The sequence below is a fragment of the Zalophus californianus genome, chromosome 5 (assembly GCF_009762305.2).
Source record: "Zalophus californianus isolate mZalCal1 chromosome 5, mZalCal1.pri.v2, whole genome shotgun sequence".
NCBI classification, from domain to species: domain Eukaryota; kingdom Metazoa; phylum Chordata; class Mammalia; order Carnivora; family Otariidae; genus Zalophus; species Zalophus californianus.
Window position 1 is genome coordinate 33,200,114 of NC_045599.1, and position 14,712 is coordinate 33,214,825.

General features: G+C 51.0%; 1 protein-coding gene across 1 annotated transcript; it reads right to left on the reverse strand.

Annotated features, from left to right (window-relative positions):
* Positions 1-1,302: 1,302 nt before the first annotated feature.
* On the reverse strand, positions 1,303-13,362 carry HBEGF (heparin binding EGF like growth factor). Its single transcript, XM_027606747.2, has 6 exons — positions 13,028-13,362; positions 12,647-12,820; positions 9,647-9,824; positions 4,005-4,160; positions 3,083-3,173; positions 1,303-2,742 (listed from the first exon to the last, which is right to left on the reverse strand). Exons 1-5 carry the CDS (start codon positions 13,071-13,073, stop codon positions 3,101-3,103), a joined length of 627 nt encoding a protein of 208 aa, XP_027462548.1. The 5' UTR covers positions 13,074-13,362; the 3' UTR covers positions 1,303-2,742; positions 3,083-3,100.
* Between the last annotated feature and the right edge of the window lie 1,350 nt (positions 13,363-14,712).

The window sequence follows — 14,712 nt, forward strand, 5'->3', positions numbered from 1 at the left end:
CTCCCCCTGCTTGTGCTCTCTCTCTCTCTCTCTCTGTCAAATAAAGAAATAAAATCTTTCAAAAAAAAAAGGTATAGATAAGGGGACGCCTGGAGAAATTTTAGAGTCTCACAACTCTCTAAGAAAAGAGGATGAGGAGAGGGCAGTCCAATGGCACTTGTCCAATGAGCTCCCAATGGATCTCTTTGCCTCCAATCTACCAAGGACAGCGTGGCCAGATGATCTGTCCCAAATTCCACTTTTATCCTGTCACACCCCCCCGACCCTCCCCAATAGAGGCCCTTCTTTAAACCCAACCACATTTCCACGGCAGCACCTGATTACATACCTGTCCACTTGCTGGCCTTTGACCAGATTTTAGTCATTTCTTATATTCATTCATCCATATGACAAATCTCGAATGCCTACAATCTGGGATTGGAGTAACATACACACCCCTACCTTCATGAAGCCAACATTCTAGCAGGAAGAGCTAGACAATCAACAGAGAAGAATATGTTAGTGGTGAGAAGGGGTCTGGTGGAAAAGAAAGCAATGTAGGGAGACTAAGAAGAACAGGGTGGGTCAGGAATGTGCTGTTGTCTAATAGGTTGGTCGGGGAAAGCCTGCGAGGCAGACAAGAGCTGGATTACGTTTTATATGATCGCTCTGGCTACTATGTTAGAAATGGATTATACGAGAGCAAGGGGGAAGAAAGGAGACAGGCGGCCGTCGGAAGAGTTCGAGCCAGAGATGATGGTGAATTGGACCGGGGTGATGGTAGGGGCACTGATCAGAAGTGGCTGCATTCAGCATATATTCTAAAGGTAGGAGTGACAAGGTTTGCTGACAGATGGGCTGTGGAGCATGAGAGGGAAGTCAAAGGTGCCCTGTTTCCACCAGGGGCAATGCCTCATTGCAAATATAGCGCAGGACCAGGCCCCGAGTCCAGAGTCTATTGACTGAATGGGTGGACGTCATTCCGGATTACAGCCAGCCAAAATTCCTATGTGAGAGGTTTATTTTCTGGTGTCTCAGAGGTGGTATGATATAAATATTAAGACAAATAATTGCAGTCAGACTGCCAGTCCCAGCTCTGTCACTTACCAACTATGTATCTTCAGGTAAGTTACATAACCTCTCTGAGCCTCAGCTTTCTCCTCTGGAAAAGTGGGATGATAATAGTACCTCCATCACACTGTTGTCAGGGCTATTGAGATAGTGCACATAAAAAGGCCTGGCATAGAACCTAATATCGACTCCAGGCTTAGGAACCATCTATGTTAAACCAGTTCCCAGATAAAACAAGCAGACAGAAGTCTGTGGAGTAAGAGTTATCTTTATTTGAGTTGCAAAATATAAATATGAACCAGGTTTGGAAATACAGGTTGTAACAGTTCAGAAATGGCACCAGAAACTTCCAGAAGGGACCATGACAGCATACCTTTTTAGTTTTCGGTGAGGGGGGTGGGTTTCCACAAAAGGCCTCCTCACCTCCAAACTCTGTAGTAATCGGTAGGTCATCAGTTAACAAGAACAGTCGGCTCCAATGTTTCCTGCTCCTCCTCAGCCTTTTTCTTTGCTAATACCTTTTCTAGACTATCCTCTGCTGCACTGACCCCTGCATGGAGTAGCACCAGAAGAATGGCAGGAGTAAGGGAAATGTCATGACGCAGGGAGGAGGGAGTTCCCACTCTGTGGGCCTGGGGCCACGGGGGTTGAGGAGCCAGGAAAGCCGCGGGCATGGAAGCCCAACCTCTTACGAGATTTGGCAGGGAGAGGACATAGGCAAACACTAGTATCTGTTACGCTTGGACACCAGCACCGTGGGCTTTCAAAACACAAACGGTAGACAAAATCGCCTAGGCAAGACCGCAGTCCAACTCATAGAGTGGATCTGACAAAGTTAACTCCTATATCCTGACTCTACTGACCTCCCCCTGCGGCACTGTGAGTGTGAAAGATCTTCAGAAATGTGGACAGAGAACAGATTACTACAGACGGGTCACAGAACCATCTCGGAGTTGTGGCAGAGGGGTGCGACACTGAGCCAGATGGTGGGGCATACAAGGTCGAGGGCCAGGAAGTCACCAAAGTAACAGACTAGGCACTTGAAATATTATTGTTAGATTGTTAAAAACTAAATAAATTAACATACATAGAATAAAATAAATATATAATTTAAGAGGCATTTTACAAACAAACAAACAAAAAATAGTTGTTATTTTTCCGTCTGGGTAGAAGTCCCAAAATTCAGAGTTCTCGGGCTTGTGGTATTTCACAGTTAGCTCATCAAATCCAGCACTAGAGGGTCCAAATGGCAGATCCCTTGGTGGCTACTTGAGTACATGGCTTCTCAATCTTTGTTACTTTCTTCCAACCCACAAAGCTTTCCTTCTTCCTCTCCTTCTTCTTTTTTATCAGTCAAAGATCCTGGAGCATATGGAATATAACTGGCATCTGAATCCAGAAGTTAATCGTTTAAACACACTTATGAGGATACGTGGGGTTTGGAGGAGGGGAATCAGAAGGGCATGAAGGTCTCTCACTTTTGCTTTCTTCTCACCAAGATCCCATTTTGACATATTCCGTTTGGCACTTGAAGGCTCTGGTATTTTGGCAAAAATACCAGATTATGGGAGGCCCAATCTAGATAGCAACTGGGAACGAAGGAGTCTTCCTGACGAGCTGTGACGTTCTTTCCCTCTGCAGAGTCTATGATCAGCTGTGCCTTCTCAGAGGTAGCAGTCCCCCCGCAGATTCCTAAAGTGCAAAAGGAAGGCATTTAAAGCTGGATCCAGTCTTAGGGGGACTTAAGAGTTTCCCAGGTCCAGTCTTAGGAAGTAGGAAGGTCTTCTGGGAGTGGGCAGAAGAGGGGACAAGGATGCGAGAAGCTGTTGTCTTAGGCCTCTCTCTCGGGTGTTTCTCTAGCAACTGTCACCCCTCGTGGAGATGGCCCACTGAAAACCTTTTTGAAAACCATTCTGCAATGGAACCCTGACTCCATAGTAGCCTGCCCCCAACCCCTAGGTCGAGAGAAGAGTTCAGAATGCCTTGAAGGGAAGATGGTGATGGCGTCATGGGGCAAAGGATGGACCATTACCTTGAGCACAGGTCTCTCTCAGTGGGAAGTAGTCATGCCCAACTTCACTTTCTCTTCACTTTCCACATCATAACCTCCTCTCCTATGGTACCTGAAGGAGACAAGTTTTGTGAGCAAGCTCTGCCTGATATGATAGGGTGCAGGTCTCAGAGAAGGTCCTTCTAAAGGACACTGCCATGATGGTTCCCTCCATTACTTGGAAAAGCCAAGATGGTATGGCAGCCCAGCAGACCTCTGGTCAAAGGCCCAACTGCCCCAAGGAATGCCTGTCTCTAACAGCAGGCTATAATTTGCTGAGAACTTTGACCTTGTTTACATATCCTCATAATATCCTTATGAGGTAGGTAGACAGATTACAATCACTGTAAGATGATAGCCCTCAGAGAGACAGGTAACTTGGTCCAGATCTCACAACAGACGAATTGCACGGCTTGGAAATGGGCAGAGTGTTTGGTAGGTCTCCCCCAGTCTAGAACATAACCTGGACTGGAAGCACGACCTGAGGGTGAGATGCCTCAGAATTGAAAGGATAAACCAATAGCCATACACCAGCCATCAAAGAACATGTATGGTTTGTCTATCAAACCATACACTAAGGCCATCAAAGAACAGAGCAAAGGGAAAGAACTGTGTGAAGGGGTAGACCCATGGGTGGGTTATTAGGCCTGCTGTGAAAAGCAGGACCTGCTATGACCTGGCAATCTTTGCCCTGGGCTCTGGACCAGGCTCTGGACCAGGCTCTGGACCACTGGACTCATGTCAGGCCAGACAAGCTGGGTTCCTGGGCTCAGGAATGCCGGTCAGATTCCTAGCCTGGAATTTGGGAGGTTGAAGGACTCATATGATCACAGGCAGAAGACCCGACTGGAGGAGGACTGGGACTGATTTGCAGAAACAACCTGCAGGGGGCCCCAATACTCACCGAAACATGAGAAGCCCCGCGATGACAAGCAGACAGACAGACGACAGCACCACGGCCACCACAGCCAGGATGGTTGTATGGTCATAAGTATATAAGCGATTTTCCACTGGGAGGCTCAACCCATGGCACCTCTCTCCGTGGTAACCGGGCTCGCAGCTGGTTTCAGACGGGACAAAGCAAAGATGAGGTTAGTGGTTTGGCCTCTCTCTACAGGCAATGGTCCTCCTGCCTAAGCCAGATCGCAGTCCTCACAGCCTCAGCCTATCAGTCCCTGGCCGTGATCCCCACCCTTCCTCTATCCTTCTAGAAGGAGTCTAGGAGAAGACTCCTGAGAAGCCGCTCTGAAGGCTCTGTGGCTTTCCTTCCCACCCTTTGCCCCCCTCTCCATTCCCTCTGGTTCTCTGGCTCAAGATTCCCACTCCAGGCCGGGAAAAAGTGAGAGAGGACTTCAAGGTCCAAGCTACATATGTTCCATGTGTGGATGATTTATTACATGGGTATTAAGACATGCTGTTTAAGCCCCTCAGAAGACTTAGGTCCATTAGCTGGTGGGTTGAGTTGAGGGGACTGGGTATCACTCCCTCTGGTGAGGCCCCTTAACTCTGACCCAGAAATAAACCCAGCCTTCTCCACCACGGCTTCCAGCCCTCAGTCCCTCTCAGCCACGGCCCATCCTATTAATAGGTCCTGTTCCTTTGCCAGGAGTCATTTTTCTCAAGTTCCTTTCATTTAACTCCCAGCTCCCTCTGGGTGCAGGGCCCAATTTGAGAGCTTCACATCAACTTTTGGCCTCTGAACCCTGGGCTATCTGGCCTCCTCCATCATAGGACAAAGCAAAAAAAAACAAAAAACAAAAAACAAAAAAACCAAGGTAACTTCTTGCTCAGCTGTCTTGCCAGAGCATGGAAAAATGTCAGAAACAACACTCCAGCTTTTCACACTCAAGAAATCAATCGGATGGCAAATGCCTCTTCTAACATAAAGCATTTCCTCAAAGCTCTTAGGAAGACTGGGAAACCCTTTCAGTTGAACAAGCACATTCATGTCCCTTCCTGTATCTGAGCACCCGAGAGGCCCTTTGATGTAGGTGGCAGCCCCCCATGTTACAGAAAGCCAGAGCTATCCTCCCCATGGTCACTCAGCAGAGCAGAAGCGTGGTCTCGGTTTATCTGACTCTGAGCTCAGTGTGCTCCCCAATTACACCCACAAGTGCACTGGCACCGTCTGCCTGGGGACTTTGGGCCACTAGCTTGCTGATGGAAGCACCGAGAACCTGGCGGCCCTCTATTCTGAGCTGTGCCTCCTCTGGGAAGCAGGTTGTGCATGTGGTAGGTACCTCAGAGCAAGGAATCAATCCCTTCTTCTTGCTGAGAGGCACCCCAGAAGCGGACCTATCCGGACCTGGCAGCAGCAGGGGGGCCAGGCCGCCCCTGCTGAGTGCCGAGCACCTCTCCCTGCCTCAGCTCCTCCTGGGTGCTTTGGGGAACCACCTCACTGTAGGATAAATGTGGGTCAGTCCCATATATAAACAGCAGGGCACACGGCTCCGTGCCCAGCCTCTCCATGAACCCATCAGCCAAGGTGGGCAAAACAACGACCCCCATCCTGGCAGGCTATGGAGGAAGCTCTCAGGAGTGCCCCTGGAAAATCACTTATGCTCAGCAGTTAACAGTTTATAAGGTACTATCCTTATCTGCTAGCTCAACTGAGGCTCATAACATCTGGTAGGCAGGTACGGCCCCATTTTACAGATTGAAAGACTAAGATTAACAATCAGAGGATGTGATTTACCAAAAGTAGCATAACTAAGAAGCAGCAAGGCTAAGACTAGAAACCAGTCCAAGCAGATTCCAAATTCATGATTCTTTTCACTCGGAACAGCACAGATTACCCCCAGGAAACACGAATCTGATGAAGTGATAGGTTCCTGGGATTGTCTGACCCTGCTCTTTGACTTATTATTATTAATTTGAATAACAAATAGCCAACATTAAAGGCTTACTGTGAGCCAAGTACTCTGTGCTAATTGCTTTACAAGAATCACTTCAATTAATCTTAAAAACATCTCTGTGAAGTAGGAGTTACTATCCCCATTTCAAAGATGGAGAGACTGAGGCTTAAATTCTTAGCTAATTCGCCCAAGGTTATGCAGCTAGTGAGAGGTAGAGCCAGGATTCAACCCAGCAGTCTAGATGACTTCAGAGACTATGCTCTCCTGGGGGAGGGGGGGGAAGGGAAGTGAAGCTCAGGCTGTTTTTCACTTCCAGCCGTCACTCAAACCCCACAGGTAGTTACTCAGATGATAGAAATAAAGCTTGGTCTCAGAGTCCCGCAATTCAGTTACATAATCCCTCCACCCCCACCCTGAGTCAAAAGGATAATAATGTAAACATCCTAATATTACCCACCTCCCCCTCCCTTTGCAGATGACTCCTGTCTTCCCCAGAGAAGGAGGGGGGATGAGCCCATTCCAAGCATCCCGAGTGGGGGCAAGATCATGTATCTTGCTCAGAGCCAGCAACCCACCAAACTGGAACGCGTTCCTCCTACTGATGTTTGTGACCCATTTCAGAACTTGTGTTAGTATTACAATGGAAGGAAGAACCCTCTAGGGTCCAGAGACATCTTCCAAACTGGGTTTTTCCACCCCTACCTCATGTCTTGCTGCTATTTCTAGCCAGGTGATCTTGAGCAAGTTACTTTTACCTTTCCAAGCTTGGGTTTACTCATGTAAAACACAGGAATAATAAATACCTATTTCACGAGAGTATTTTGAAGATCAAATGAGATACTACACTTAACAGCCCTTAACAAAAGACCAAGTCCCACATATGTGTGAGTGATTATATAATAGGACTCCAGAGGGTACTGCCCTGAGGAATGGGGCACCGAAGTCAGATGGAGCCAAAGAGAAGGGGGCTCACCCTTCCTTCTCAGCATCTGGCCAGTGAGGCCAAGGGAAGGCCCCACGCCTGTCTCTCTTCCAGCTGAGTTCTTCTCAGCCTGACTGCCTCCAGGTTTCCTCCGGCCACAGGAAACTTTGCAGCCAGTTTCTGGGTCAGCAGCCAGTCAGGAGCCCTAGGAAACTATTCTTTGAGGGCAACTTTTGGCTGGTGACACAAAAGGGTTTTCCTGGGTATGGTGGCTGTGGAGGACTGGTTTAGGAAACCAGCTAGCCTCAAGCTCCTCAGGGCAGCCTGGGCACACTCCAGCTGGTGGTTCCCGGGTCTAGAGGAAGGAGGAGCAACAAAGGGCCCCACACGCAGGTGACCAGATATCACATTTCCCCACACCAGGAGCTCTGTGTCTTCTTGCTGCTTTCTGCCCTGAGTTCCAAAGGCCAGAGGCAGGAGGTGGCCAAAGCAGACACAGAATCCAGCCCCTAGAAAATCTGCCTAGGAAGCAGAGACGAAGGCTTCAAATCAGATTGCTATGCTACGAAAAGCCTTAAGAGACCTCGAACCTAACGGCTATCCTCTGTAAAATCCTATTCAAACTCTGTAAGGACAGAGAGGGAAGAAGGACGCAAGCCAACACCCAGGACAGCCTGGGGGCATGAAAAGCGTGCTGGACCGGAAGTCCGGCACCTGAATCCTTGTTGTGTTTCCATCCATTTATTTAGCTCTTGATCTCAGGCAAATCACTTCCTACTTCCTGGCTCTAGTTTTCTCACCTTTAAACTAGAGATAGCAAGCCCTGCCAACCCCCGTCCAGGGCTTTTGAGAATCCCAGGACATGACTATAATTGCCCATTCCCTAGAACAGTTGGCACCAGGTAGGTACTGAACCCGTACCCGTGGGGCTCAGATCATTTTAAAGGTTAATTGTGAAGTTATGGGGCAAAGGAGAGAAGGCATCATCATGGTTATCATCACTATCCCTAGGACCACCTTGGCCCTATGCACCCTCATCTACCAGCTTTCACGGGTGGGTCAGGCCCTGCTCTCCAGGAAAGCACCCTTACAAAGGTTCTCAGCTAAGCAGTCGAAGTCCATCCGCCAAAGCCCTGGACTAGACAGATTCCTGGCCTCAATCCATCTTGACTACCCTCGTAGTCACTGCCTCTATCCTGTGCCAACGATGGCATTTTACAAATTTAAGACAAACATTTCCCACCCTATCCCAAGACCTTGGGAAGAATAATAGGGGGACTGTCTATGTTCCTCTAAAGCAACTCCCTCTAATACCAAGCTCCTGACAAGGATGTTATAGGGGAGGACACACAAGTGATCTTGGACATGGTGGAGAGTGATGGGTCTGTCTGCCAATTGCCAAATACAGGGTAGCTTTGCTATGTCAGATCAGTCAGGACAAGGAAGACTTAAAAAGCCAAGGGATCGTGGGGCGCCTGGGTGGCTCAGTTGGTTGGGCGTCTGCCTTCGGCTCAGGTCATGATCCCAGGGTCCTGGGATCGAGCCCCGCATCGGGCTCCCTGCTCAGCGGGAGGCCTGCTTCTCCCTCTCCCACTCCCCCTGCTTGTGTTCCTGCTCTCACTGTCTCTCTCTGTCAAATAAATAAATAAAAATCTTTAAATAAATAAATAAATAAATAAATAAATAAATAAAAACAGCTAAAATGGTAAAAAAAAAAAAAAAAAAAGCCAAGGGATCGGTACCAATCACAGTAGAAGAGATGCCAGGCAGCCAGCCTTCTGGACAGGCTGAGGGGTGGCACCCACCTAATAGTCTCCTAGCTCTGTCCAGAGTCTCCCAGGTCACAAAGCCTGTCTCTCTAAGGGACCTTGTGCCCAGAGGGAGAGTGGATGTTTGTAGTCGAATGTGGGTGTTGGCCTCAGGCACAGTGGCGACATTATGCCTGCCAGAAAGCATGGTGGTGCCATCATCCCTGAGGGGGTGCCAAGGCAGCCGTCTGCTGGGCTTGGCTTAGCAGAGCAGCTGGGGAACCCACGGCCCCTCCACCCAGGGAAAGGGTGGTGCTGCCTGACCAGGGGCTGATGCCTACTGGGTTGGGTCCCATTTCCTGTTAATCTTGCACAAAGGAAGTGTTCTCCCAATCCCATGGCCAAAGGCCAATACCCACTATGTTCCCCCATGTCCTGGCCCTTGCTGGGATGAGGAAGAAGAGACGAAGGGGCTTCTCCCTGCTTCCATGATGATTCCTTTCTGGTTAGTCCTGCCATGCCTTTGAATCAACCCGCAATGTGCTCTCATATGAGCGCACATATGTCCGAGCACACACATCTGCACAGTGTGAGTCCAAATGCACCTCATACCTGCCTGCAGGGCTTGGGAGAGGAGGTCCCAGGAGCTCTGCTCCAACCCGGAAGCCTACTCTGCCACATGTCCTACCGGCTTCTCCCATCTGGAGTAGGGCATGAGGTAGGACTGAAGGACCTGCCTGCAGGTATTAGCTCTCCTAGCCCCATGTTCATGTCTGAGCAAGCAGGAAATGTCCCCAAGGATGAAAGAGCGTCACAAACCTACACCACAGGAAATTACATCCCATGCGGGGGAGAGCCCCTTCCGCTGACTAAAAATATTTCCCCTCCTCCCAACTTCCGCCTAAAGATTGAGAAGAAGCTGGGTAGAATTATGAATTCAAGGAACAGTGACAACGAGGAACAGCCACGTGACTGACAAAGAGTGTGCTGAGCAGAGTCAGCCCAGGGAGGGGACACTTACATGCAGGATGGAGCCCGGAGCTCCTTCACATATTTGCATTCTCCGTGGATGCAGAAGTCCTTGTATTTCCGAAGACATGGGTCTCTCTTCCTCCCTAACCCCTTGCCTTTCTTCTTTTTTTTCCCACGCTCCTCCTTGCTGGGTGTGGCCAGGGCCTGTGGCTTGGAGGAGAAAGCAGCTGCAGGAGAAAAAGACCCTGTTAAGTCTTCGACTCTCCTGGGGGAAAGACTCCGAACAGCATCGTGTCTGGAAGGAATGCGTCCTCTTTGATCCCACCTGAAGTCAGAGGACTCGGGAAGGCTCCCAGGCTCAGTGCTTCCCCAGGGCTAAAGGGAGACTGGGCCGAACCACCAGAAAGCAGTGGAGGAAACAGAGGCTATAGGGGTCCCAAGGAAAGCATTTCTCAGACGCAGTTTAAGAACTCCATTCAAACAATGCTAGCTTCTGTTGAATAACTGCCGCTGACTGGGCAGTTCTACCAACCTCGCCCCCACCCCACTGTCCATCCCCATCTACTCCCCCACGCCCACTTGGTGCTATTTTGGCCTTAAATCAACCTCATTTCCTGATGCTGCACTCAGTGACCCACTTGCAGGAAGACAGTGTCAGAGATAAAAATTGCTTCTGCAGAAGGTACTTGGAGGGTTTTTTTTGGGGGGGAGGGCTCCTAAAATAACAACAGTGTCCACGTCCAGATGCCCCCCTCTGACACACCCGTTAGCACCAGGGTACCATGAACCCAGGCCAGAGCCAGGCTTGGGGACCGCAAGCAGGCCATCCCTGGTCAGGTCCTTGCTTTTTTGACTTCAAGCAGAATATTTACCTGGCTCTGTGTCCTTTGCAGCTCACCACTTCTCTCAAAGGTCTATTACATTTACCCCCAAATGTCCTGTTTATAGCTCTCTAGGATGGGTGAGTATAGTGTGTACAAGGGGGCGAAAGATGGAAAGTAAGGAACTATCCAGAAGGAACTGGAACAATGATGACTCCCCCCATTCTTTCCACACTTCAAAGGGGGGAAAAAGCAGCCTCACATAGATATCCAGCTGGGCCTGACCGTGGGCTACGCCCATTAGCCCATCAGGGGTCTGACGCCAGTCCTTTCTCCCCTGCTCCCCGCAGAAAAAACATGCCTGCAGCCATGTGTCTGGTGCAAGGGTGAGCATCATACATTGGACTGGAGACCCAGCATCCTCAAGCGGGAAGTGACTTGAAAGAATGTCATGGCTTTCCATTTTCAGATAAAAAACTTGAGGTCCCAAAAGGCAGTGATTTGGTAAAGGTCATGCAGGGTTGAGGTCAGAAATGTGGTCTCTGGATTCCATATCCAGTGCTCTTTCCCAATATACCAAACTGCTCATGCACCTCTGTCCCTTCCCCTGGACAAGTCTAGAGCACCCGGGATGTTGAACCAGGAATGAAACAATGAATGGGCTCTGAAGTCAGCAGACCTGTGCTCCAACTTTAGCCCTCTGATTTTGGGCAAGTAGCTTAATCTCTCTGAACCTTGGGGTTCTCAATAAGTAGTGGCTAGCAGAAGTTCAATCTCAGAGGGTTGTTACAGGATTAATCAACCTACAATAGCATAATGAGTGCCTAAAACACAGTAGGTACTTAATAAATTGTAATGGTTATTCATTTTAGATGATATGATCCCCAGACCTGAAAAATAGCTTTCACCCAGCAAAGCCAAGAGAAGGGAAGAAAGGCAGGTGCCAGTAGTCCCACAGTCCCGTTTCCTCTGGTGTAGACGCAAGTCCCTTCAGAACTCAGAAGGTGAGGCCGATGCTCAGAGTGACCAGAGCTGTAGTGAAACTGTGGCAGGAGAGGCAAGCCAGCCAGAGAGGGGAGGAATAGAGTGACAGGGTGACAGCAAGGCTCCTGCCAGGGACAGGGAGCAGTGAGTCAGGTCTGCAGAGGTATGAGGAGCAGCCGTGTGGGTGGAGGGTGAGTCACAGCCCAGCTCTGCCCAGCCTAGGAGGAGAGGGCTACGAGAATCCAGGTTGTTCCGGCCAGGGGTGACCCAAGGAGGCTACGGGGAGAGGATGAAGGGTGGCAGTGCAGGCTTGGCTTGGGAGCAGACCTTTGATTTATATGAAGCAGAGACAGTACCTAAGGGAAGCTCTGCGTAAGGAGGGGGAACATGGTTGAGGAGCAGGCGGGGCTAGAACAGGTGGGTATCTTTCCAACCAAATTAGTCATTCTGGCACTCCAGGGCTCAGTCCCTGCTCCACCCTCAAGAATCACGACAGGTGGCTGTAGGCAGGCAAGTGGTCAATGCTGGAGGCTCTGGACTCTGCCCTGTGCCTGTACTCAGCCACAGCCATATCTGCTGGTTGGAGGATCCCACCTGGCCCTTCATCCCTCCGAGTCTCTCTCAGGCACTCAGGGTGCTCAGAAGTCTCTAGGCTTTGGGTAGGATGTGTAGACACATGCCATTTCATTATACCTCCCTAGGGACACTGTGCCCACCGCTCATAGGCTCCCCAGGAGGTGCTGGCCTCACCTGGGGGACCAGGAGTTCCTCATTCCCCTCTGTTTCTCCAACCTGGAGACAGGTGGATGGAGAAGACTGCACAGCTACTATGTTCCTAGGCTCTCCACATCTGTCATTTTATACATAATGGTCATTTGATAGAGGAATTAAGACTTGCACCCATTGTTATATAGAAACAATACGGAAAGCATCCTAACCATTCCTTGTTCCTTGCTCCAGCTTACCCCAGGGGAATGTACCAGACCCCAGACACCTTGCCTTCTCCCTAGGCTCTAAACTACCCAGAAGGGCAGCAGCTGGACATGCGAGACTCAACAGCAAGAAAGACAGTGGGACCCACATTTCAGGATCCCTGAGTAAGCTTGTCAGGCTCAGCAGCTTTTCCTTGAAGTCCTCCACGAATACCCCCAACCCGCAAGTGTGCCCAAACGGCATGAATCCTCAGTCCACTTATTCTTCAATTGCCAATTGCGGGGTCGAGGATGGGCAGCCCTCACACCCACCTCTTAAAAGGTCCAGGTCTGTCTCTTCTAAGTTCAGGACTTCCCTGCCCCGGCCGCCTTCCGGGGCCAGTAGCTGGTCTGTAGATTCGGTGGGAGAGTCCAGGTTGCCGGTTCCAGCTGCCAGCCCTCTCCGAAGCCGCTCCAGGCTCTCGCCAGTCACCAACGCCGAGAGCACTGCGGGTGAGGGGCGAGGCCGCATCAGACCCCCTCTCCAGACCCCCGGTCGCCACGCACCAATGCTGGCGCCCGCCCGCACCCAGTGAGCACGGGCCCCACCAAGTGGCCCGCGCTGGGGTCGCTGCAGCGACCTTCCCCTGTGCCCCCCAGCTCAGTGTCCCCAACCCCCCCCCCGAACTCCGGGGGCGTCGGCAGCCCTCTCACCTGCAGCCAGAAAGAGCTTCAGCACCACCGACGGCAGCAGCTTCATGGTCCTGGACCCGGAGGAGGCGACGAAGCAGCAATCACTTAGGAGGCGGCGGCCACCGGGCGCTGGCACCGGAGCCGGGGCGGGCGGAGCGCAGGAGATTCGGCCGCTTTCTGTCTGCTGCCGGCCTCTGGGTGCAAGCCTAGCTGGGACCTGCGTGGAACCGGCGGCCACTGGGCGTCTGTCTGCTCACTCTGTCTGTCCACCCGCCCAAGCCCCTGACGTCTCGGTCAGGCCCGCCAGCCGCGCGCAGCCCGCAGGTCCCTCGGTCGACTGAAGACTCCCCCGCGCGCGGCTGGGAATAAGGCTCCGGGAGGCGCCGAAGCCCCGCCCCGCCCCCGCCCCCTCCCCCCTCCCGCGCTGGGCCGCTCGCCCGGCTCCCGGCGCCCGCCGCGCAGCCCCCGCAGCCCCCCACTCCGAGGGCGCGGCGGGGGAAGGGGGCGGGAGTAGGGGGCGGCGCTGACATATTTTGGGACCAGGCCAGGGCCGCCGCCGCCTGACTGTGGGAAGGGCTGCTGACCGGCAGGTGGCGGGGACCAGTTCCTACCTTTCCCCAAACGCTTGTCGCGCTGCAGCCTCGCGACTGCTGAGCTGAGCTCTGCCCTTGGACACCACTCGTTCCTTCCCCTCTTCCAGGCCTGGTCCCTCCAGCCATCCCTGCTCCACACCAGGGATCTGCACCCATGTCACCTTCTGAAGGGTAACACTCCCGTCTTTGCCTAGCAACACAGCAAATAGTAAATCATAATTAATTCATATATCATTTAAAAATTAGGCACATAAAAAAAATTAGACACATGAATGCCAGCAGGTCTCATGAGCCCAAAGTAACCAGAGTTGCAGTTGCAGGCACTTGGTATCAATCCAGCAAAAGCAAAGGAAGTTAGTATTCTTCCAGCTGCTGGAGTGGCTTCCCTCCATCTTTCTCCCAGGGGACATAGTCTTCATTAAGATTTTTCAGCTATGGATTATAATTCCCAGGCTTCTGGGATCGGAGAGACAATGGTTGTGCAACAAGCCTCATACTATTCCTTGTCTTGGAACCCCACCTTCTTCCCCAGCGTCGAAACTGAGACCCTCTCCCCTGGGAGCCAGCTGGCTAGCCTAGGTTGCTATGTTCAACAGGTGCCAGGAGATTGATGTGTTTCTCCTCCAACCTATGTATTTTTACAAGGCTCTTCTGCTGTCAATGTCCTGACCCAAAGAAATGACTCTCTCAGTAGATATTTCAGCTCCCAGAGACATGCTGGGGAGGGAATTGTATGACACAGGGCTGGGTTGGCATTCAGAGCCCTCAAATTGTGCCAAATAGAGTTGCTTGCCTGATTCAGCCCATGTGTAGAGATAAAAACAGGCCTCCTATTTATACACAGGCTATCCCACTGTCTCTCTCCGTCCCCACTTTTGCAGGGGTCTGCCCTCTTGACTTGCTCCTAGCAACCCTTCCCAGGCCTAGGTTTCCATAGTCCACTGGAATTACTACATATCTAAGTTGGAATCCAGACCTTGCTACTTATTGAGTGACCTTGAACAAGATATTTAATTTCACTGAGCCTCAGTTTCCAAATCTCTCAAATGGAAATAACAAATAAAAATAGGGCCTCCTTTGTAGAGAGCTTTTTGAAGATTGAATGAGGAAACT